Consider the following 24,241-nt stretch of genomic DNA (forward strand, 5'->3'; position numbering starts at 1 on the left):
TATCATACCAAGAATAATAGTATAGAAGCGTGAAGAAGTAAAGGACAATTCAAAAACTAAAACAGCATCGGTAAAGTAAAAATCGTATATATTTGCAAAATTTAGCCCTGATAGTATTGTTCTTTGCAATGAAAAATTTTCTTACAGATATTTCAATCTTTTGTCATTTGGTGAAGAAGCAGGGGAAGATGATGAAGAATCTGTGATATTAAATAAAGAGTTTAGTGGCAAGAGCAAATCAGCTCATGATCATTTAACTGATCCAAAATTAAGCTCACAACCAGAGCTGTTGAACCGCCTGGACCTGCAAATAAAAAAAGGACGGAAGACTGTAGTAGCGATTGGGAAAGTGACGACGAAGTAAAAGCTCAAGAAGAATTAGAAGTTATAAAGAAAGAGAAAGATTTAGTTTATTGTTTACGTTATAAATATGTTATAAAAAGTAGTAAGTTTTGTTGACTGACTTATATTTATATTTTCAGAGCAATGAAGGAAAGGATAAAAAATAAAATGAAAGTTACAAGAAAATAACCGAAGAATTATGTCGTCAACAATTATCGTGTATATGTGAAACTTTCAAAGTGAATAAAATGTATCTAAGCATAAAACCATCCTAGTTTCATTTTCTTTTTAGCAAGAACGAAATCACTCGCTTTCATCTGTGATTTCATGTTCGTCGGGCTGTTAATCGAATAAAGAGAAGGGAGCATCTCCTCTCGATCCTTGTCTATCACGACTTCGTTTTTTTTCGACTTATTTTTTTCGAATTGTAGTAATTAAGACTATATATGTATATATATAGTTACATAATTTAATACATAATCATTATCAATTCCTTGATTGTACATTCTTTTAAAAAATTGAATATCCGCACGGTTATAAACGTAAGGTAGCGTTATTCTAATATAGAAAATTAAGTTTCTAAATTTATAGAATTTTTTATAAACGCGAATTTTACCTTATTTTAGGATGGCTGATGACTGATGAGGCATAGGGGATCCCCTTGCTTAATATCAATTTTAGCTATTATTCCCTTTTTTTAACTTTAAAATGTTGCTTTAAAAACTTTTATGTTAAAAGCTATCGTTACGAGTAAGTAAATGGCTTTTTTCTATGAAAAAATAATTGTACATGTGTAAATTACAGTAAATATTGTTATTGCAAATTATACAAAGCATATATTTACAATAAACTATGCAATAACTATTATAACCGGTTTACAAATCCTTGGCAAATCGACAAGTTCGTGAATTTACGTTTGACCTCGGGCAAGGGTACCGTCGGTTCATATAGGTACTTTACGATCGCAGGACACGTCGGTTGCTACTCGGCCGTGGTAACGTGTATATCGAAACTTGAACCTAATTGATTAAGCCTAAATTAACTTATTTATCTATTTTTCCCTTATAATAGTTGATTTAATTTATTTACTTATGTTTAACGTTTAATAATTCATTAAATTTATTTATTTTTTATTCACCTTCAATTATTTATTTAATTAATTTATTTATTTTTAATTTTTAATAACTTATTTAATTATTTTTCTTCTTTTTATTTTTTAACATCTTAATTATTTATTTATTTTCCAGTTTTAATAACTTATTTAATTATTTATTTATTTTTATTTTTTAATAATTCATTTCACTTATTTAATTTATTTATTTATATTTATTATTTAACAGTTTATTAACTTAATTTATTTACTTTAATACTTAATTATTCATTTAATTATTTAATTCATTTTTTATTTCTAATTATCTACTTAATAATAAAATAAATATTCCATGTTTTATTTTTTTCATTTCATTAGTATTAGTGGACATTAAATATTTTTATCACAATTAAATTATTTAAATTATATATAACCGTACTTCTCCAAAATCGTTTTCGTTCGTATGTGTTCACCCGCGATATTTTTTCTCGATATTGGCCGAAACAAGTTCGCACGCGTTCGCGGCATTGCGAGTGTATTTTCAAAGTGTTCCAAGAAAAGAGGAAGGGATTGTAACCAATGTTGACATCGCTGCATTAACCACGTGTCAAGGGTAGGATACAGTGATGCTGATCCCAGGACCAAGACGACAGTCATTCCAGGGCTGCTTTCATATGGAGAAGAGGCCAACGATCGATCAGTCGCATGTTTACGATTCCTCTGGTTACCCATCATGTCGTAGGAAGAATGGTCCAAAACCGCACGGATGACTGATTGTATTTCATATTATTCTCATAGCGAGCATAGTGACCACGAATGATAATGTGCTAATATACAATAGCACTCGTGCAATATATATTTCTGTAATATATTTATTGGATCAGGCTAGGGTTTCTTGTACGTCGCGTATTAGAACCTCGGTTGAAAAATTTCCAATTTCTATTCTAAATAGAAATTTCGAAATTTTTAGTTGTTCATTTCGTTCATTGTCATAGTTATTTCGCGGGATTTTTGAGAATACTAGTAGAAGAAAGTGTATTCCCCTCGAAGAAGTTTCCAAAATCAAAGTAATAATTCGAATGATTTTAAATCATTAGAGATGTTACTTCGATTTTGGAATTTCTCATATTTTTAATGAAACAGTTTCCCCATTTCACTTCTTTTTTTATTTTTATTTTTCTTTTTTTTTATTAATACGTGCTTCTTTGTTGACATGAATTTTTGTCGAGTCAGTTGAAAAGTAGAGTCACCCCAGCAACTTAGCTGTCCCTAATCCCGATTTTTAATTAGGATTTTCAACAAGGGGATACCAGCATTTTTAATATTATTTTTAAGATTATGTTTGTCACTATGCTCGCTACTTTGTTTCGCTATATCTTGTAGAAATATTGTATTTTTGCACATTTGTGCAGTATTACTGTGCATACTGTGCACATTGTATTCGAAAATTTGCCGAACAAAATCCCTCAAAGTTCGATATATTGCTATCGGTATTTAAAAGTCCCCCTCAAAAGTATCCCTTTTTGATATAACATTGAAAAAAGCAGAGTCACGAGAAATGTGATACCCTATATGGCTCCTCGCGTGCCTTTTGACACTTCTCCCCTATTTTTTGGGGCTTTTAAAGCGCCGTAAATGGCAGCGCGTTTGATGTAAGAAATGATTTCTTATTTCATAGTAGAATAATCTTATGCAACTACCAATTCTCCATATGAAATTCTATTTCCGTGTCATTATTAATTGCTCTTCCTTTTTTGTAGATGTTTGGCACTCTATATTTCGTAATTTATTTTTAAATTTATTTTGTAATATATGTTGTACTTTATTTTATAGTGTACACTGTATTGCCTTTTGTAATTCATTTTGTGATTTATTTTCTGTGATATTTTGTACTTCCTTCTATACCATATTTTGTACTGTATTTTACTAATGTGTTTAGGCCTGGGTCTCGATTGCGTAGCCACCTCCACGTGGTGGGACCTGGTAATTGGCATCGTTTGTCAAAGATGAATTTCCATATTTTCCTGAATAAATTTTATCTCGTAATTTTTTGATCTACGACAATTTCATCTTTGATAAACGATACCAAGCTAAGAGCTACGCAATACTCATAATCCAATCCTAGCTTCTACTATCTTTTCTATTTTCTTGCACCTTAAGAAGTCTTAATTATTCATTTTTCCCTTTTTTTTTTTTTTTAATATATATATATTTACCTATACCTGATAAGAAATTCTTTATTTAAGTTATATAAAATGTACTTGGCGTAATTTAATTATTACAAATAATCATCTGGTGAATAAATTAAGCTGTAATTTTTTTCGCATAAAAAGTAATAATGTATATTTTGAAAAAATGTTTATCAATTGTTTAATTTCACAAAATAGATATTCACAATATATGCATCTTATGCGTATGAAACACGTGCCATTAACTGTAAATATGAAAGCTATTTACATAATCTTTTTTGCTTATGTTTCTCTAATTTTTCATACTTCTCCACGGATCGATTACTGGCGTGTTTTTTTTTGTGGCTCAAATGTCTTTCTTTATGTTTCTCATACCGTAAATCTTCGTTACTAGAATTAGAACTCTCTCTATCCCATTTCTTTTTCTCACAATCGCCCTTTTTTTTATGTTTATGTTCCTTATAATCTTCTCTTTTGCTTTTGTCCCGACTTTTGTCTCTGCTCTTATCTCTACTTTTCTGTTTTCTTCCTTTTCTCCGCCTGGAATCGTATTCGTATTTTTCACGTGAGCTATCACGGTGCCTTTGTTCCTTATACTTTTCCTTCTCTACATATTTCTCCACATTATGAGAGTACTCTGAATCGTTTTTGTAAGTATCCTTTCTGCGTTCGTGTTTTCTATGTTCTAATATTTCCGATATATATCTTTTATCGTTTTGCTTTCGACTAATTACGTCATCATTGCTTCTAGATTCGTCCCGTTGTTTGTATCTTGAATTTACTTTTTCTAGATTCTCATTGTTAATTTCATCATCTTTATCATAGAAATATTGTATGCCTTTACCTTTACCTTTCCACCTCATTTTAGCTACTGACTGCGAGAAATCTACATGAATACGACGGTCGTCAATCAATACGTTGTCCATTTTAAAATATGCTTCCTCACAACTTTTACGATCAGCAAATTCGATGAATGCATATTGCAATGAATCTCCACTCTGTCGATCTCTAATGACTTCACAACTAAAGAAAGAAAGAAAAACAATACAAGTCATACATCAAAGATAATATATGTTTTTTAGCAAAATTACAAAATCATGTATACCCAATAATTTTTCCAAATCTACTGAAAATAATTTCAAGGTCATCATCAGTGGTCACAGGATTCAATTTACAAACAAAAAGAACATTTTCTGGAGGAGCCATTTCTGCATCTGGTATATCACCAACAATTTCTAATATTGTAGCTCTTGCCTTTGCCTCCTTCTCCTTTTGCATTTCTACAATTTCTTCAACTGTCATACCAGCTGTATCATCTATTACTTCATCAGCTCCAATTCTATCGCTCTATAAATATAAAGTGATTAATCGTAATGAAAGAAGTTATATATCTAAAAAAAACGTAAGATAAAAAAAGAATTATACCATTAGAACTTCTTTTGTAGGTGGTGGACTTTGAGCAGGTACAATAAAATCTTTTGGATCCTCAAAAGGATCTTCCAAAATAATAGTATGGGAAATACGTATATCTTGGTAAGGTCTATGATCCCCATCGCAAATAGTTTCATTGAATTTGAGAATAACTTCTAAACCCTCTGTAATTTCACCAAATACACAATGTTCTCCATCTAATGACTGAAGTTCAGGTGCAAGAGTAATAAAAAACTGAGATCCAAGCATGTTATTACCACAATTAACCATAGACAATAAACCACTTCTATCATGTTTTATCTTTGGCATTTGCTCTGCTTCGTAATATCTTGCTTTTTCACCTAATACTATTCCATAAACACTTTCGCCACCTTTTCCAGTACCAGTGGGATCTCCGGTTTGAGCAATAAAATTGCTTTGTACAGAATGGAACAAGTTCCAATTGTAATACTTTAATTTGCATAATTTTAGAAAGTTGCGACATGCTATAAAATATTATTTACGTTCAGACATACTATTACTGACAATAAAGTTTCTATATTGGATTATAACGTAGTTGTAAAAAAACTTAACCTCTATTCTTGTTTTATACTTACTTTGTGGACGTTCTTTAGTGTACAAATCAACAGTAAAATCTCCTATAGTAGTTTCTACTATAACTGCCATACCTTTACGATTTTCTTATATAACCACTATCACACTTATTATTTACATAACTTTCCAAAATCTCTTATTGTACGTATATCACAATGTGTTACTCATCGATCACGATACAAACGAATTCGCTTCATGACTACTACGTGGCGCTGAACGGAAGAACATGTTTCTTTTTCGATTCGTAAATATACATTTTGAAAGTGTATCCACATTTTTAGGAAAAAAATTACAACTTTTTTAATTTTTTATATCAATTATAACATGTACATAGAAGATAAAATACAGATTAATTATTATAATGTTTTATGATTGAAAAATATTCTTATTCTCTTTGCTTGGTAAAATTGGCCGCAAATATACGAGTTTGTGCTTGTAAGTGTCAGGTAGAAGAGCATTCAGAGCCATATGCGTTATTGCCGCAGTGAAACCCCAAACACGGTGTTTCCCGCCCAAATAAACCGGTAAAGTATAATTATTACGAAACTGAGTAAACCGACATAATGAAAGATCGCAAAGATTTCGTAAACTTAGGAAGAAAGCTTCTTCCACTTCATCTCTATTAATTAGAAGTTTTTCTGGATCAATTTCTCCAATGTAACCAAAAACAGGCAAAACCTTGACGTTTTTTTTATCGATCATTTTACCAGAGGCCCAAACGTCAATTTTTTCTCTTGGAATTTGAAGTTCTTCCCACGTTTCGCGTAATGCAGTTTGTTCCAGATCACCATCTTCTTTGTCATACATACCACCCGGAAATGATACTTGTCCACGATTCGATGTTACTTTTGTAGATCTTAAGGTATATAAAAAACCTAGCTCGCCTTTGTGCATGCATAGTGGCACTAAAACAGCGGCATGTTGCACATCACCATCTATCTGTGGTATTATAACAGCCTTAAATTTTTCAATAAAGGATTTCCGATTTTTCTCACTAAGCACCACTTCCGGTTTCAGATGTTCAAGCTTGATTGCATTCAGACTTCGTGATCCCGTCGACTTTTTTGTAAAAAAAAAACATTTTTTTAATGTGATATTGCGATGACAATCCACGTTGTCAAAGCGTAGACATTTTAGTCGCTTTCGTACGTTACATGCTAAAAAGGGTTGATTAAGCATAATTTTACAATGCTAATAATTCAATCGTATTGACATCTTTTTTTGAACTTATGGAAAAAAAGGAAAAAATTTCGTATATTGAGAGTTACATTTCGCATTTGTCATCATTAGGTATTTGAAAATAAATGAACGGATAGCCGCGTGAGAAGCGTCATCTAGTATGCACAGAAGGAAGTAACCGTGTTTATGACGACGATTACATTAAAGAAAAATACTTACAAAAGAACGCTGTAAGCAGCGTAAAAAAATGGAATACAGTTTCATTGATTAAAGTTGAATTCCTGAAATACTTCCTACGTTGTATGACAAAGGACAAAAAATTGTACAAGGAGATATGTTGTATTTAACACGTAGTTACCTCGGATGCTCAATTTATCAAGAATTTCTTGCAATATGTCTACCATCACGATGATTTCATGCACAGCAGCTAGATGTCTGATCAATCGACTTTGGACGGCCTTTTTTTAAAAAATGGTAATCGATTTATCGATCATACGTCATTCCGTTGGTTTTTGTTTATATGATTTTATCTTGTATCATTGTATATTTTATTATTATAGCATTTTATCTTAAACATTTCAAACATATAACTTAAAGAACATTTTCTCTGCATTAATTCTAATTGTAAATGTTTAACAGTAATTAAAATATTTACTGTATCATGCTTATGTATCTTTTACGCGTTGCAGTAATAAAATTATTACTGTCGTCGTTTATGTGTATAACAACTTCTTATGAGATTTCTCAAAATCATACAAAACAGGAAGAACTTAAATATAACCTTTCACATTTGATGTGATGCATTAAATAACCCCGGGGCAAAGAACGATATAGAACTACCAACTTACTGATCAAATTACCGTTCCTTTGAATACTAGTTGCGTGTATAATTTGTGACAGTGTAAGCATCGTCTAATTTCATTAAAGATTAGCTTTGATTTTGTAATATGAATTCTAATTCTGCTTCTAGTTATTTGTTTACCAATGGTTTTCTATTTCTTTATTATTGAAAATATTTTATGTAACTTAAACTGTAATCCCATAATGCAATTTTAATATGCTTCAACGCATGATTCATCTAAAATTATTCCAAAAGCTGAGTAAGAAATTCTTATTACGAGAATAATGATGTTAAGATTAAAAATTGTGTTTGAAACATTAACTTTCAGAATGCGTTAGTTAATTTATTGTTCGACCGTGACCCAGATTAGACATATATATAAGCAATGTAAAAATTGAATCACGTTATTATACTCTGACTATTTATCGTTTCTATACAAATTCTAATGTTTTCGTGCTTTGAGATTTTTATCTCATTGCGACGAATAAATCCATAGTGACGATTAAAAAGTCTTTGCCCTAAGACTGGAATACAATCGAATGCATTCGAAGTGTGATACGTCAGATGAATAAAGAATAAGTAATGTATTGCGAATTGATTTACGCAAAACAGCATATTTTTGAAGCCAACTTCTACCTTCCAATACGATTGTGTAAAAATTCGGTAAAAATAATACAATACTAAATAATTACAATAATAAATAATTTTTATCACATTAATCTATTAATTATCGTATACGTAGTATGAAATTTTATTTAATTACTAACAACCAAAATTAATTTGGTTTAACTTATGCAAATACTTGTTCGTATTCTTAATAATTATTTTGTAATGTGCTTAAATAATGGTATAACAAGATTTAGAAAATCCTGGCAATGGAATTAATCTTAATTATGTGTAGTTACAATATTTTTATGACTAACCAACAAACGAATAACTTAATTTAGTTTTTTATGTTTTACATGACCTTGTAATTTAAGATTAAATTTCGAATTTCCAGCAAGATTTATTCCGGTGAAAACGAAGCTGGAGCCGAACAATGCCGAGAACATCCGAACAATACCGAGAACATCCGAACGACGCTGAATCATATTCTGTGCGTTAAGACTGTGATTACCGATGTCGCCATCGTGCTGAGAGTCGCGCTAGTAAAGCAAAGTTTTAGATGCATTGCTTGTTCAGTGAAACGTGATCGTTTGCCGCTTCTATACATTTGTCAACTATTTCCGATCATTACATAGAATGTGTTGGTGTGCATAATATAGGCAATGAATAACCATAACAAATCCACGCGTTAGTGTTAAATTATACGCGAAAAGTAATCGTTCAATATTGGTTGCGCTAGTAAATGCACTATATGCTCCTCCGAGGTCACTATCAAACTTTGACAGACGCTAGTATGTCACGTCTAAACTTGATACTGTTTATAGTAGGTGCTTGGAATTTTATCAGCACGGTAAGTTAAACATTCATAAAATCATAATTCTTGTAAGTATTGTATAAATAATTAATCGTTTATACCACACCCTGGTGTCGTGAAACATCTTGTATTCATGACGTCACTTCGGCCCATCCTCGTGAATACTTACCGTTGACGCCGACGTCGTTCGCATTCGGCCAAAGTATTCCATTAAATTTAATTATGCCTTTGCCTTACTTGTTAAAGGGTTATATTAATCGACACGACTACTTATGCTTTATTTGTTAGGATGATAACAACGCGAATTTTTTTCAACTCTTGTTGATGTCAGTTTTCCCGCTTAAAAGATTAGAAATTTCATTTAGATTACTTTGTGTGCGTGTGTGTGTATATTTTTGAATTTATGATATATTTTTTGTTTATGCAAATCGTCTACCTAATATTCATATGCTTTACAAAAAAGCATAGTTTTTTAATTTTTAGGTGTAAATACATATATATTTGGAAAAAATGATTTTTATATAAAGTGAGAAGTAAATCAAAAGCCAGAATGGAAGGATTATTTATCTATATTACTATTTATTATAATAAAGCATAAAATAAGTAAATAAATAATGATTTTAAAATACACAAAGTACATATAAAAATTTATTTTATTTTTTGAACACTGATTAGGATGATTAAGTTAATTCACAATAATGACTTCAGTTAATATCAGTTCCTTTCATTATCTAATGAGTAACTGTGAAAGAATGTTAAAGCCTTTATATGTCATCTTGTACTGTTCTGAAAGCAATGATTCATTGTTTGTTAATATTGTATAATTAATATAGTAACTTAATTTGATATGGTTTTTTTGGGGTAATTTTTTCTTTGTATCACTGGAAGATTATAAAGAGATTTTGAAATATTATTGAAAATTATTACTTTTAGATGTATTTCATTAGAAGAAAGTTGTATAATGTTCATTAATAGGTATCTGCAGCAGAAGATGGTCACTGTATTTGGTATGGAGAATGTTACACCGACATGATGATGCATAAAAAGAATTGTCCCTACACAGGACCACCTAAATTACTGGATATTGATGGTCAAAAACTTTTGGCTAAAAATTGCCCTCATTTAATGATTGATTCTGGAAATGGAATTAATACTTGTTGTGATACAAATCAGTTAAAGACTATGGATGCAAATATTAAGCTAGCAGCTAATTTTTTAAAAAGATGTCCTAGCTGTCTAGATAATTTAGTAAAACATTTTTGTGAATTCACTTGTAGCACAGAACAAAGCAAATTTATTAATGTTACTGAGATACAGAAAGAAAATGGTAATTTAACTTATTATTTAATTATTTTTTGTATAAAAATAATAAATAATAATATATATATATTTTTCTTTTTTGTTTTAGAAATAAAATACATTAATGGGATAGATATTTATGTAACAAATAAGTATATTGAAGGTACATTTAAGTCTTGTAGCAAGGTATCAGTACCTAGTACTGGACAATTAGCATTGGATATAATGTGTGGAATTTGGGGAGCTAGTAGATGTACTGCATTAAAATGGTTTCATTATATGGGTGATGCAGCAAACAATGGATATGTACCATTTCAAATTACATATATAAATACTGATGAACCTGTTGGTTCATTTATTCCTGTAGATCCTAAAGTTACACCTTGCAGTAAAGCACTAAATGTAAGCATTTGTTCGTGTAGTATATATATATAGTTATAACCTTATTATATATTATTATTATTATTATATATATATAAATTATTATTATATATTATTATATATAAATTAGCAAGGAGAATGAGTCACAAGTAGTCAAGATCAAATTGTAAATGAACAAATTTAATTTTTTGTTTTTAAATGAAATTTATTTAATAAATTTTATATTGTTAGAAAAACACACCAGCATGCAGTTGTGTAGATTGTGAAGCCAGTTGTCCAGTGCCTCCACCACCTTCTTCTCTGCCACAACCATTTACCATTTTTGGCTATGATGGTTATGCTGTGATGATGATTATTACTTTCGTTTGTGGTTCAGCTGTTTTCATCTTGTCAATAGTGTGCTTCAGTAACAGGAAACAAATTGGTAAGGAACTTTAGTTATTATTTAAACGTATTTTTTAGAAAATAACTATAATTCTTTATATATTTGGTTGAAAATTGCAAAATTTCACTATATAATACAAATTATAGTGTGAAACATATCTCTTTTTCTTTAAATTTTGTGGCATAAATTTTATGCAACAGTACTTTAAATAATATTTTTTTTACCTTGCATCAGTGACTAATTTTGTATGTAATTATCACGTGCATTCTTTTAAAGAGAACAAATACAGTTCAGTTCAAATTATCTTAATGTCTGATCCATACCATTGACCTTCTTCCTTGGTTATAGGATTATTTTTACTGTTGTGTTATTTCTATATTATCTTATTCTTTGGTTGTGGTTTAAGAAATAATTTTATAAATTTTGCACTATGCTTGGTTTGATGAATATTTGTTTTTTACTTTTTCCTTTGATTCATAATTGTCATGGAGCAGTTATGTATGATCATTGAAACAATAGTTTACTATTTGACAATAGTTATTTTGTGGTATAGAATAGTAAAAGTGAAAATAAAAAAATACTAACTTTTCGTGTCATTTCTTTTTTTCGTGATAAATATAATATCACAAATAAATAAAATAATCGCATAAAATTGAGAAGATTTGATTTAGAATCACCAGTTGTATGTATGGTGTGCGTATATGTATAGTTGCACGAGGTGAGGAGGTAGGAAGGCAGGTGGGTAGACGCCTAGCCGCAGGGTTACATCACCCAGGAGATGGTGCGCGTATTGCTCTTGCTGCAGACCAGGAAGACAGCCCACTTCAATCTAAGCGTTCCAGTAGGTTCCTATCAACTGTATCTTCAATATGTCAACTTGTGCTTGATCCTTAATTTTTGTTTTGTTATTCTATCTAGTTTTATTGTTATGATATTATGCTTGGTCATCATCTTTATTATCTGTGCTTCATCATTTTCCTGAGTAAAAGACTTTTCCTTAATTTTTCACATATGTATTACCATTGTGTATTATCATCATTAAGAACTTTTAGAATTTCCACATATTAATATGCATTAGAATGTATGCAGTATATTGTGATAACATATTTTGACAAAAGGGGAAAAATAAGTAAATTGAATTATTGAATGTTATAAAAATTTGCTACATCATTGTCATAAACATTTAAGGATTTTTATATGCTCATAATTAATATCCATTTCATGATTGTTCAGAATAACTTTAGTTTATAATGTTCTTATACTTTACATTTATCTAATTTTATATTTTACTATTTTAATATTTCACATTCTTTAATGAAAACATGTAAAGCACTATGATTATTATGTAATATTCGATATTTTAAACTCTAAGTTGCTAAAATGAACAAGTCATTTCTTGCTTCTTTTTTCTGTTTTCGAATTTTTGTGTTAAAGTAAAGTTCTTTATTGTAAAATCTATACATTATTTCAATACTTTTGTTGAAATTCTTTTATTCTTTACTATTGAATGTATAGTTGCTTAATGTATCTGTTTACAGCACATCGTTTACAATTTATTTCACTTACTGCATCACTTTTTGGACATATATGTTATAATATTCCCTGTTTCGTAATGCAAAAACTTTTATAGGTGTGATATCTGCAGATGATTTGCCGAGCGGATTCGATGATGAAGAACAATCGACTTTTATTGAAAGATTGGGCGCAGGCACGGACAAACTGTTAGCAAAATTCTTTTGTTGGTGGGGTACAGGTATGAAAATATTTCTTTCCATTACATTAGATATAATGCTACAATTTTATGTTATCTTTTTCCAGCATGTGCGTCACGTCCATGGTTTGTCCTATTCGTTGGTTTCTTATTTATTGTTGGTTTGGGACATGGAATAAAATATATACATGTTACCACTGATCCAGTTGAATTATGGGCTGCGCCACAATCTCGGTCACGAGTGGAAAGAGAATATTTCGATAAACATTTTGAACCATTCTATAGAACTGAGCAAATAATTATAACATCGGTTGATTTACCGAACGTAAGTTTTAATCGCGTGTAGAATTAATGTTTTTGTAACGCTGCATCAAAGACACATAATCATATCAATTCTTTTCAGATTGTTCATAATACATCTAATGGTCCGATAACGTTTGGTCCTGTGTTTAATGATACCTTCCTCAAGACTGTTTACAAATTACAAGAAGAAATAAAACAAATAACAACTCCGAATAATTATACCTTGGCAAATATATGTTTTGCACCATTTAATAGTCCTTTTACTGGACCATCAACAGTATCACAATGCATTATTCAAAGTGTTTGGGGATATTGGCAAGATAGTATAGAAACGTTTGATTATTCTATCATAGATGAGGATAATTTTACAGTAAATTATTTAGATCATTTCAGAGTTTGCTCACAGTAAGTTACAGAATATTATACAATAATTATGATATTTATAGAATATTAGATAAATGTAGGAAACTCTGCTAATAATTTTTCATTATATTTCATTGTTAGAAATGCATACAATCCTGAATGTCTTGCACCTTATGGTGGTCCTGTGGAACCAGCTATTGCTGTTGGCGGATTTTTATCTCCAGGTCAAGATCTCAGTAATCCTTCATATGAGAAGGCCACAGCAGTAATTTTGACCCTACTAGTAAATAATTATCACAATAAATCTAAATTACATCCGGCAATGGAATGGGAGAAAAGGTGTGTAAAATCATGCAACATGGAAAAAAGTATTCAAGCAGTATTTGAGCAGTATACAAGCATCATTTAAATGTTATTATGTTTTTAGCTATGTTGAATTTATGAAAAATTGGACAATGACAAAAAAGCCAGCATTTATGGATATTGCTTTCACTTCGGAACGATCAATAGAGGATGAATTAAATCGTGAATCTCAATCGGATGTTTTAACTATTCTTGTATCATATGTCATTATGTTCGCTTATATTGCAATTTCTCTTGGTCAGATAAAAAACTGCAGTCGGCTTCTGGTAAAAATAGCAAACAAAAAAGAATGATTTTTCTCTTTAAAATTAATCTATTATTTATTTTATCAATGTATATTTAATATCTATATTTCATTTCCAGATTGATTCTAAAATTACTCTTGGCCTTGGTGGTGTGCTTCTAGTATTGGCTTCTGTTGTATGTTCTGTTGGTTTCTTTGGTTTCGTTGGTGTTCCGGCTACTCTCATTATTATTGAAGTCATACCATTCCTCGTCCTTGCTGTCGGAGTAGACAATATTTTTATTCTGGTCCAAACACATCAGAGAGAAAGTCGTCATCCTAATGAATCAGTACCTGAGCATATCGGTCGTATTCTCGGTCAAGTGGGACCAAGTATGTTGCTGACAAGCGTGTCAGAAAGTTGTTGTTTTTTCCTTGGTAAGTATTGAAAAAATATATATATTTTAAGTAGAAAAAATATTAATTTCAGAATGTTAAAAATATTTTATCTGTTTAGGAGGATTATCTGATATGCCTGCTGTTAAAGCTTTTGCTTTATATGCTGGCATGGCGTTATTGGTAGATTTTGTACTGCAAGTCACATGTTTTGTTAGTTTATTGGCATTAGACACTGTTCGTCAAGCAGTATGTATTAATAAAATTAGATTTATACCTACATTCTGTAACAAAAGTATAACTCATTTCTATGTAAATGTTTTAGAACAATAAACTTGACGTATGTTGTTTTGTACATGGTTCAAAAAAAGATGATGGCGAAGAAGTAGTAAATGGAATTTTATACAAACTTTTCAAAGTTGTTTATGTTCCATTACTGCTGAAAAAGTGGGTACGTGCATTCGTTATGTTAATATTCTTTGGTTGGATTTGCTCAAGTATCGCGGTTGTTCCACATATTGAAATTGGTCTAGACCAAGAACTTTCCATGCCTGAGGATAGTTTCGTTTTGAAATATTTCAAAGTAAGTAGTATTACAGATTCGCTTATGAAAAATGCAAATATCTAAAAATTAGTTATAATGCTTTCCTTTTCCTCCTTTCTTTCTTTCTTTTTTTTTCTTTTTTTCCTTTTTTACAGTTTTTGAATAATTACTTATCTATTGGACCACCAATGTACTTTGTTGTAAAAGGAGGCTTAAATTATTCTGACATAAGAGCACAAAATCTTGTGTGTGGTGGTCAGTATTGCAACAGTGATTCGGTGTCCACTCAAATATTTATAGCATCAAAACAATCAAACAGGTAAGAAGTATAAAAAATATATTTTTAATTATATCAAATCATGTAACATAATGATGTAATTATTCATCTAGGACATATATAGCAAAACCTGCATCGTCATGGCTAGATGATTATATCGATTGGTCTCAATTATCAACCTGTTGTAAATATTTTGTTTCAAATGATTCCTTCTGCCCACATACAGGTATAAGAGAGAACTTTTTGTAATATTTTATGACGTATTATTAAAAAGTAAACAAACAAATATTTTATATTTTCAGGGTCTATCAAATATTGCTCTTCGTGTAATATCACTACCAATAATATTGGTCGACCGGTACCAACAGACTTCGATCGATATGTATCATTTTTCTTGCAAGACAATCCCGATGAAACATGTGCCAAAGCAGGTCATGCTGCTTATGGGCAAGGTGTTAATTATATTACTGACCCTGAGACAGGTCTGTCGAAAGTCGGAGCGTCCTATTTTATGGCTTACCATACTATATTAAAAACATCCGCTGATTATTATGAATCAATGAGAGCTGCTAGAGCTCTATCAGCAAATATAACAGACATGATTAACAGTTACCTAAAAAATATCAGTGATAGTTCAACTGTTGAAGTGTTTCCGTACAGCGTATTCTACGTTTTTTATGAACAGTACTTAACAATGTGGCCTGATACATTGTATAGTATAGGAATATCTTTAATTGCCATTTTCGTAGTAACTTTTCTTTTGATGGGCTTGGACATATTTTCTTCTATTGTCGTTGTAATAACCATCACGATGATTGTTGTCAATATTGCTGGTTTAATGTATTGGTGGCACATAACATTAAATGCAGTATCTCTCGTTAACCTCGTTATGGTAAATATATCGAGTTTAAGGTTCCATGCACACTAGCAGAATTAATAATTTGTTTTCTTCCATAGGCTGTTGGAATAGCTGTAGAATTTTGTAGTCACTTGGTGCATTCCTTCTCAGTATCAGTGAAAGCAACGAGAGTTGAAAGAGTTGCTGATGCATTGACGAATATGGGAAGTTCTATCTTTAGTGGTATCACTCTCACAAAGTTTGGTGGAATTGTAGTACTTGGTTTTGCTAAAAGCCAAATCTTTAAGGTATATCTGAATAACTGAATCACTTGTTTTTTTTTTTTTTTGCATTTCTTATATCTTGTATAAAATGAAACTTTTATTTTGGATTAAAAATTTCTAGGTATTTTACTTCAGAATGTATCTTGGTATTGTGCTGTTTGGGGCTGCACATGGTTTAATATTCTTGCCAGTTTTACTAAGTTACATTGGTAAGAGTGATTGATTAGTTAGAATTTTAATAGTATATTTTCACATTTAAATCTAATTTACGTGCATATCATTTCACATTAACTTCATTTATATATTACTTAAAAATAGAAAAAAGAAAACACCAGTGCCAGTTAAATAATATAAGAAAAAATAAATTCAATTTCCATATCCCTAAATATTATAATATATAATTAGCATGCAAGAAGGTTGCGTTTTACAGACAAAGTATACGTGCATTCACATGTATTTACTTCCAAGTAACTTTTTGTACTTTTGTTCATATAACAGGTATACAAATTTGTCTCCAAATTTTGACGACCTTCTAGTAACTTCTATTTATAAAAATTACAAATAAAATTAAAGTAACAATTTAAGCGAGCTTTGTCATGGCTTCTGGTGGTTCTAGGCACTCCTATGAATAGAGAAAAACTGGCAAATCACAAGAGAACAATGGAAGGAAATCTAGACAACGTACAGGAGACTTCTTTGAATCATCGCGTAAGCAAACTCAATTCTCCTCCCACACCCACCACAAGCACACCTACCTTCAGAGTGCTCGAATATGAAAGATAGGTATGCAGGACACACATACTTTTACACTTTTTTTTTTTTGTGTCATGATAATATTCCTATCTTTGCTCAGATTATTGATACTCAATACAGCTTTATGCAACACCTGGCTTTATTTCGAAATTAATTGATAGAAGCAAACAGTTTTTGATAGTTGATATGTAATACAATCATTGTAAATATTTCTGACACATTATATGGAATCTTTTGCACTTGCTTAACTCTAATACAGATACTTGAAATTGCAAACGTTGTAAGCTTGTTTCCGAAATTTGTTTATTTTAATGAAGTCTGTGTATGTCGATGAGTGTGGGATGGGATATGTATTTTTATAAGAACGTGCTTTTGTGTTAAAGTCACCTTTTTCTTTTCTTTTTTATTCTTTTCTTCTTTTTTTTTTTTTTTTTTTTTTTTTTTTTTCATTCAATAATTAAAAATTAGTTGCAAAATTTCTTCTTTCATTCAATATAATTTAAAAAGTTAAAAGAGGGATATGGAAAAGGTGTATTATCACTGGTGAATAGATTTCGTATCTTCCTCTTTTTTTTAACAAATCATTATTTCTGTTTCGTATATTCCTTGAGCACCATTATTGGTATTGCAATTTATCTATTTTATCTATTTTATCTAACGTACTAATGTGCTTTCTGTCAGCTATGATTTGTACTGAAGGTCGAAGTAAATGTTTAAAGAATGTTTACTTTATGTTGTTATTTACAGGCGTGATGTCGCGCCGAGGGCATAGAAGAGCCCACGAATGTGCCAGCAGGGCTAGAAACGAATTTAGGAGCCAAATGTGTGGGCCTGACTCTCCTTTACTCCAAAACAATCAGCACCCAACCACTTCCTACGCCAGTGTGAACTCCATAGATCCGTCATATCATCGAGTGACTTTTTAACACTTAATTATTGTCCAAATTTAATCATACAGTAACTTTTATACTTAGAGAGACTGAATATAATCTGTTTGTGTAATATAGAATTATTTTTACTACGGTCAACAACTTACTTTTTAAAAGTTTTAGTAGATTTGCTACTGACGCTGAATGATGATCGGGAAAAGCATGTTATCGATGCGAACTATGAAGTTCACGTTTGGTATTTTTTATAATTAGGAAGGGAGAAATTACGTGTCTTGTTGTTATTATTAACATAATAAGATTTCGTTATATTTAGGATATTTAATTATAGAAGAACGTCTTATGGTTTTACATAGTTCTGTTATTAAAGCTCTAAGATCTATTCATATAATATTTGAATTCAAATCGATTCGATCGATTGAAAACAAGGAATGTATAATTTAATTTTAACTAACTTCAATTTCATGTTTTCAGTGGTAGTGATATTTTTTCAATGAAAGTGCATAAATCTATGTTGCTTGGCAGACGGTAAATGTACCTGCATTTTGGTCGTGCTTTATGTATACGTGTGCATTTTTTCATTGTGAGGTAAATTTAGTTTCCGATATAGCAGTCGTGTAATTTTTGCGTAAGTTATTGCCGCGATAAAATTTGAATATTTTCGTATTATTTTTTTACATAATCTCTTTTTCTTTTCTTTTTTCTTTTTAAAAATTTTTTTTTTTTATATATATATATATAATTTCAAATGTTTTGCACGACAGAAATTGTATTCAGAAATATTAACTATTTTATTTAATGTAAAACATCGAACTCTTACGCATTTGAATTTGGTATTATACAAACATATCTGTGCTTATAATTTAATTAATTAACATGCTACAATTAAATTAACGTAGCGTTCCGCATGGTTAGTTTTATCATTAATAATTTAAAATTTATAGCTTTCGTGTCGGAGTACAATACTTTACCTTGCGTTTTATTCTCTCCATATATGTATAGACAATAATGTTTTTCGATAGTATTCATTATTTCTTGTATGTGGCTGATATTAGTAACATTTTCTAGAAACGTGTCTTTAATTCAAAGTAAGCATTCGGGGAACATTTATTATTTTTATTTTTTCTTGTAATTAATAGGTCTTAAGTAATTTTTCTTTTCTGTTTTTTTTTCTTTTTTTTTCTTTTTTCTTTTTTCTTTTTTTTTTCTTTTTTTTTCTTTTTTTTTTTTCCTATTACCTACAATTTCATTGGACATAAACATACTATTAAACGAGTCAAAACAAAGATCCAGTGTTCAAAGAAAAAATCAACAATGAATTGCTGTTTCTTAATGTACAGTTGTCACGTAGTTCTATCAGGTTTCGTTCTCATAATTTGTTTAGAATTATAGATAATTAAGGTGTTCAATGAAAAGGAAAAAGAGGTAGTTAGTCTTATTACTGGAAATTGAAGAGCGTAAACGTATTACCATTTAATTTCTGTTGCGTGCTTCATTGGTGTAAAATGTCTCGTAAGAAGTGTAATGTTTCTGCTCAATGCCTGTAATGAATTTCGACAGTATTGTTTTTTCGTATGTGAAATTAGACGGAGAAGAATGATCGAATAGCTTGGTTGCATCGAAACAATGCGAATCTTCTCTATAAACATGAACATTTCCGGTCACGAGTTTAAACTCACATGTTTTATAAAAATTATTTGTATACGATAACGATTTTTATACTGATCACAAAAGAGTATGTAACGTAATGTTATAAAAACCTCGCTAGTTAAAATTATTATAAATGATACGTTGGTGATTGTTACGATATTATGCTACAATGTACACGGGTGAAAGTGGTATTCGTTCATATAAATCGGTGTTTGCAAGTCCGATCGAGTAATTCGTTCCGAGTGATTCGAGTAAGTACGAACTTAGTATTTGAGCAATCAAATGCATGTTCAACGTGTGCAAATGATTAAGAAAAGAAAGTACCGTGAACGTAAAATAATGGGTGCCGCGACTCGGCAAAAAATACGTAAAATCATATTCGGGTTTATTCATATATGAATATGTCATAAACAACATATCACTGCAAAAACTTCAGTATTAAATTTTTGTAACAAGCAAAGCACGACGGTACTACCAAAGAGATGTCCGAACAACACGATACCGTGTTAACACGTAATATGAATAAAAATTTTTCTGTTTGTATAATACATGTGTTTTGTACATTTTTTATATCCAAACGATTTAAAAATACCAGGTATGTAAGAACAATGTTAGCAAAGATATGCATACCAAACATGTGCTTCCATACCGCATCTTTGTGCCAAACTAATCTCGTAATTTAGTAAAAATCTGTTAATACTTATTTTACAATAAAATAGAGGATTTATTGAGCTATCTTACATAAATAAAGTGATAATTACATATTAAATACAACGGGATTGTCTTTTGTGTGTGTGCGTGTGCGTGTGTGTGTGTGTTTAAAAGAGTCACGGTCATTTCGAAATAACGAAGTTAGTCCATCGCATGCAGAGGACCGAACAGATGAACTGCTGGACAATTTTCATCCGGATTACCAAGAAATTGAGCATACAGTTCTTGATAGCGTGACAAAGTTAGTCCCCCGCGTCTCCGGTCATCGTCCTACGAACAAATAAACGATTGACTAAAACAAGAAGCAAGAAAATTCGTAGAGTCATGTATATTAGCAATATAACATTATATTTCTATATAAAATATAAAATTGATGATCGCACGAACGTTAATTTATATTGCTAGTATTATCATTGAAATTTAAGTTTGGTCTATAAACATTTTCAGTTATTATTACATGCTTCCATTGTTTACCGAACATAAAACCATCAAATCTGGCAGATTACCAAGCTATTGTTTTTTATGTCAAATTTAAAATTAATTATATTGTATTCGTAACTTCATTACTTCTTTTCGAGGTTTCAATATCGTCAAAAATAGATTTTGATAGATACGTTCCAGGTCAGATTTGTTGGGTCAAAGATCAAAAGTAGTTCTATGTATAGACGCGATGCAATAGAAAGGTTACATAGCAAATCGGCTGGGATCCGATAAGATCAGGCGATCTTTGAATCGTCCATTTATGAAAATGATTTATAATATAATCTTCTTACATTAAGAAGATTTTGATATGCTTCATCCAGAATATTTACGTTGTTCACAGGAATCCTTGTTACACAATTGTAACGAAATTCATCAGCAGCAATTACACCATCATCTAAAAATGATAATAATATATCAATAATACGTTTGAAACAAAACGCTGTACAATTGATTTCTCTACCATTTAAATCTACTATCTTAAAGTGACTATCGATGAACATCTTCATCGCTTGTGGGAAATCTCGAAACTCTCGACCAACGCAACTTCTTTGTACTGCTTCCTTGAACTCTTCGGTGGTTACAATACCATCCTAGTTAAAAAATATAAATAAAATATTGACAGGGAAAATGCATTCTATTAATCTTACTTTATTAAAATCGGCAAGTTCTGCAATTTCTTCCCACAAAGAAAGCATGATGTGTAAATTCTCTTGATATCGACCGTAACTGAACTCTCCTTTTCCTTCGATCAAAGTCATTTTGAGAGCCATACATTCGAAATCATGTTTGTCCAATATGCCATTGTTATCTGTGTCTAAATATGGTAATTGTGAAATTATACATTATTAGCGGAGTTCATATACACGTAAAATCTAGAAGTTAACGTGTGTAAAACAGTCAATTAATTGATCGGTTCGTGCCAATTCATGTCTAAGGAAATTCTTATCATTATTCAGCTGGATACACTCCAAATATTCCATTTTTTGGCAAAGGTCGACATTCGTCATGAAGTACACAACCTTCACATGCATTGTTCGATTAAATTCGTATTTTGTATCGAAACGACGTTCATTATGAAATTTTACCGATTACTCGATTCGATCAATTATCGACTTTATCTACATCTGTAATATCGATGTTACCTGTTACTGCTTTTTCTCATACATCGATATTATCAAATATCGATGTCCGTTAAACTTCGAAGTAACCGGTATCGTATTCATTGTAAATTTTTCTTCACACGATTCATTTAATATCGATGACAATCGAACCTCTCTCTTTGTGAACAGGTTGTTTGATTATCACGTAATATTAAGTTTGTAATTATTACAACGTTACAAGTTGTTAATGATGCATTGTTTGCACACGATCAAGACGCATATTAAGCGATGTGTTGAAAAGAATCGAACAGATTGTTCCGTAAAACAAATTAGAGCCAAGCTTAAATTTGGCATCGACCAACTGCAGACGTTACGACGACGGCATGGTATACTTTAAAGTCAACCTACATCCTAAACAAGCATGACAATCTTGAAGCCAACAGAACTTTTTTCGTTCCTTGTCTTTTTTGGAACTCGAGTATAAAGCTCATTTTTTTCTTTTGATTTTTCATACATAGAAACCTGTTAGTACGCACAAATTCACTTTCAGGAGGGATCAATGGTCGATACATATTTTCTATATCTTTCCTGCTATAATATTGGAAAAATAAAATTCCACAGGGGTTCATGAGTTTCACATAAGACACACATTGCATTTTAATGATGCCTGGACAACAACAATACTCGTTACATGCTCTCAATGTAAAGTAATAAATATTATATGTGCAGCAGCCAAGGTACGATCACGCACATACTATTGAAAATAATGGCGTACTAACCGTAAAGAAATCTTACAATGAAATCTACTCTTTTATCCCAGCTATATGCCATTCTCCGAGATGTCTTTTCGACAGTACCAATCCTGCTTTTATCGTGATTTCTTTTTCTTCTTAATCGCGAATTACTCTGTTTTCTTTCTATATTCTTGCGAAAGAGAGATTAACTCGATATGAAACTGAACAAAACGTAAGAATCTCGCGATAGTCGAGTGTATGAAAAAAACACAAATGGCAACGGCGCAACAACGATGTAGGAACTGATTCGAGAGAATGGTGGTTTTGCACTGAATTCGAGACGAGTCTTCTCGAGTCGTGGCTAAGTTTAGAGTATCCCCCCTAAGAGAAGGACATGGTAATAATGCCCGCGACACAGAGAAGGGGCTCAAGTAGAGCTGGTGACGGTTCCGCTGTCACCATGACACAGTCACCGAACTCTTCTGAAAGTAATTCGCTTTCGCCGGCTTTCATCGGACAGCATCTTTTGTCCATGCTCACCTCGCTTCTTTCGCTTTGTTCAACTGTAACAATTTTATTAGAAATATTATTATGTATTCTTTGAAATTTCTTCTGTTCGCAGCAAATTGAATTATTTACGTTTCTTTGGATTGCAGAAGATAATCAAACGAAAACCATGACGAAAGAAATTAGATATACCACAAATGATCAAAATGTAATCTACATAAGAAGAAAGAAAAGATTTGGATGAATAAATTCATGATAGAATAAGCATAATTGTTATTACAGACATTTTATTTTTCCACTGTACTTTCAGCTTCCGATTATTTCACTGGCTCTCATAGAAAGAGCAGTAATTACACACAATAACCAGGAAAGTTTTCATCTGTATCTAGCAGAATGAATTATTTTTCGATGACGGCTAATTAGGACTGCCTGTCAACATTAAGCCCGACGAATGACATTCGTGTTATTTATGCGCGAATCTATACATACAGCACAATGGTAATGGGAGAAGCTTTTTATTTTTGGGTAGAAAATGCGTAGTACAGCGGAAAGATTATTTTTACGTAAGCATAAAATATAAAGTGCTTGTCTCGAATAATAAAGATCACGTGTCAATATGTGTTTGTCAACCATGACATTGATTTGTAGGAACTCGGTGGATCTGTGATATTCAAGGCTAACAGAACAGTTACAAAGTAAGTGCATTAGAGACGAGAGGGAGATCTTTTAAATATATCTTCGAATCACGTCAGCATAACCATCATCTGGAACAGATTAACCACGTCAATGAGGTTGCTTACGATTTGTTAGCGCGTATGCTTTCGCGCTTTCTCGGAACCGCGACCTTCTGAAATCCCAATGCTGATACATTACTCAAAAACAGATCAACCAAACAGAAACGAACACATCTATTGTAAAACAGCAATTTTATTACGGTTGCATCATCTTTCCTTTGGCTCGTCG

At 31.2% G+C, this 24,241-nt stretch overlaps 4 protein-coding genes across 13 annotated transcripts; 1 reads left to right on the forward strand and 3 right to left on the reverse strand.

Moving 5' to 3' along the window:
- Positions 1 to 3,857: 3,857 nt before the first annotated feature.
- LOC108552332 (peptidyl-prolyl cis-trans isomerase-like 4) lies at positions 3,858 to 5,794 on the reverse strand. 2 transcript variants are annotated; one of them, XM_017906829.1, is made up of 5 exons: positions 5,649 to 5,793; positions 5,310 to 5,537; positions 5,047 to 5,216; positions 4,727 to 4,968; positions 3,858 to 4,644 (listed from the first exon to the last, which is right to left on the reverse strand). In XM_017906829.1, exons 1-5 carry the CDS (start codon positions 5,716 to 5,718, stop codon positions 3,882 to 3,884), a joined length of 1,473 nt encoding a protein of 490 aa, XP_017762318.1. In that variant the 5' UTR covers positions 5,719 to 5,793; the 3' UTR covers positions 3,858 to 3,881. The 2 variants fall into 2 exon arrangements, with proteins under 2 accessions (XP_017762318.1, XP_017762317.1); XM_017906828.1 differs by having other exon boundaries at positions 5,047 to 5,537; positions 5,649 to 5,794.
- A 151-nt stretch (positions 5,795 to 5,945) lies between these two features.
- LOC108552333 (nucleoside diphosphate-linked moiety X motif 8) lies at positions 5,946 to 7,256 on the reverse strand. Of its 2 annotated transcripts, XM_017906830.1 has the most exons (3): positions 7,184 to 7,256; positions 7,045 to 7,106; positions 5,946 to 6,705 (listed from the first exon to the last, which is right to left on the reverse strand). In XM_017906830.1, exons 2-3 carry the CDS (start codon positions 7,087 to 7,089, stop codon positions 6,013 to 6,015), a joined length of 738 nt encoding a protein of 245 aa, XP_017762319.1. In that variant the 5' UTR covers positions 7,090 to 7,106; positions 7,184 to 7,256; the 3' UTR covers positions 5,946 to 6,012. The 2 variants fall into 2 exon arrangements, with proteins under 2 accessions (XP_017762319.1, XP_017762320.1); XM_017906831.1 differs by having other exon boundaries at positions 7,045 to 7,206.
- Positions 7,257 to 7,277: 21 nt separating this feature from the next.
- Npc1a (Niemann-Pick type C-1a) lies at positions 7,278 to 18,351 on the forward strand. 6 transcript variants are annotated; one of them, XM_017906826.1, is made up of 21 exons: positions 8,215 to 8,329; positions 8,667 to 9,122; positions 10,062 to 10,413; positions 10,495 to 10,787; positions 10,998 to 11,190; positions 11,861 to 11,992; positions 12,782 to 12,904; positions 12,970 to 13,187; positions 13,266 to 13,570; positions 13,670 to 13,867; positions 13,956 to 14,157; positions 14,255 to 14,552; positions 14,632 to 14,759; positions 14,836 to 15,093; positions 15,210 to 15,373; positions 15,445 to 15,557; positions 15,634 to 16,223; positions 16,289 to 16,477; positions 16,575 to 16,662; positions 17,070 to 17,161; positions 17,954 to 18,028. In XM_017906826.1, exons 2-21 carry the CDS (start codon positions 9,015 to 9,017, stop codon positions 17,957 to 17,959), a joined length of 4,050 nt encoding a protein of 1,349 aa, XP_017762315.1. In that variant the 5' UTR covers positions 8,215 to 8,329; positions 8,667 to 9,014; the 3' UTR covers positions 17,960 to 18,028. The 6 variants fall into 6 exon arrangements, with proteins under 6 accessions (XP_017762312.1, XP_017762315.1, XP_017762316.1 ...); XM_017906824.1 differs by having other exon boundaries at positions 8,216 to 8,329; positions 17,070 to 17,236; XM_017906823.1 differs by lacking the exons at positions 8,215 to 8,329; positions 17,070 to 17,161 and adding an exon at positions 7,278 to 7,299 and having other exon boundaries at positions 17,954 to 18,351.
- A 2,160-nt stretch (positions 18,352 to 20,511) lies between these two features.
- Positions 20,512 to 23,259, reverse strand: Scp1 (Sarcoplasmic calcium-binding protein 1). 3 transcript variants are annotated; one of them, XM_017906786.1, is made up of 5 exons: positions 22,817 to 23,251; positions 21,585 to 21,751; positions 21,398 to 21,527; positions 21,228 to 21,331; positions 20,512 to 20,724 (listed from the first exon to the last, which is right to left on the reverse strand). In XM_017906786.1, the coding sequence occupies exons 1-5, from the start codon at positions 22,866 to 22,868 to the stop codon at positions 20,596 to 20,598; spliced, it is 582 nt and encodes a 193-aa protein (XP_017762275.1). In that variant the 5' UTR covers positions 22,869 to 23,251; the 3' UTR covers positions 20,512 to 20,595. The 3 variants fall into 3 exon arrangements, with proteins under 3 accessions (XP_017762275.1, XP_017762276.1, XP_017762274.1); XM_017906787.1 differs by lacking the exon at positions 22,817 to 23,251 and adding an exon at positions 22,080 to 22,193; XM_017906785.1 differs by having other exon boundaries at positions 21,228 to 21,527; positions 22,817 to 23,259.
- Between the last annotated feature and the right edge of the window lie 982 nt (positions 23,260 to 24,241).

This window comes from Eufriesea mexicana, unplaced genomic scaffold (genome assembly GCF_001483705.2).
Source record: "Eufriesea mexicana isolate 0111107269 unplaced genomic scaffold, ASM148370v2 scaffold6179, whole genome shotgun sequence".
Lineage (NCBI taxonomy): Eukaryota > Metazoa > Arthropoda > Insecta > Hymenoptera > Apidae > Eufriesea > Eufriesea mexicana.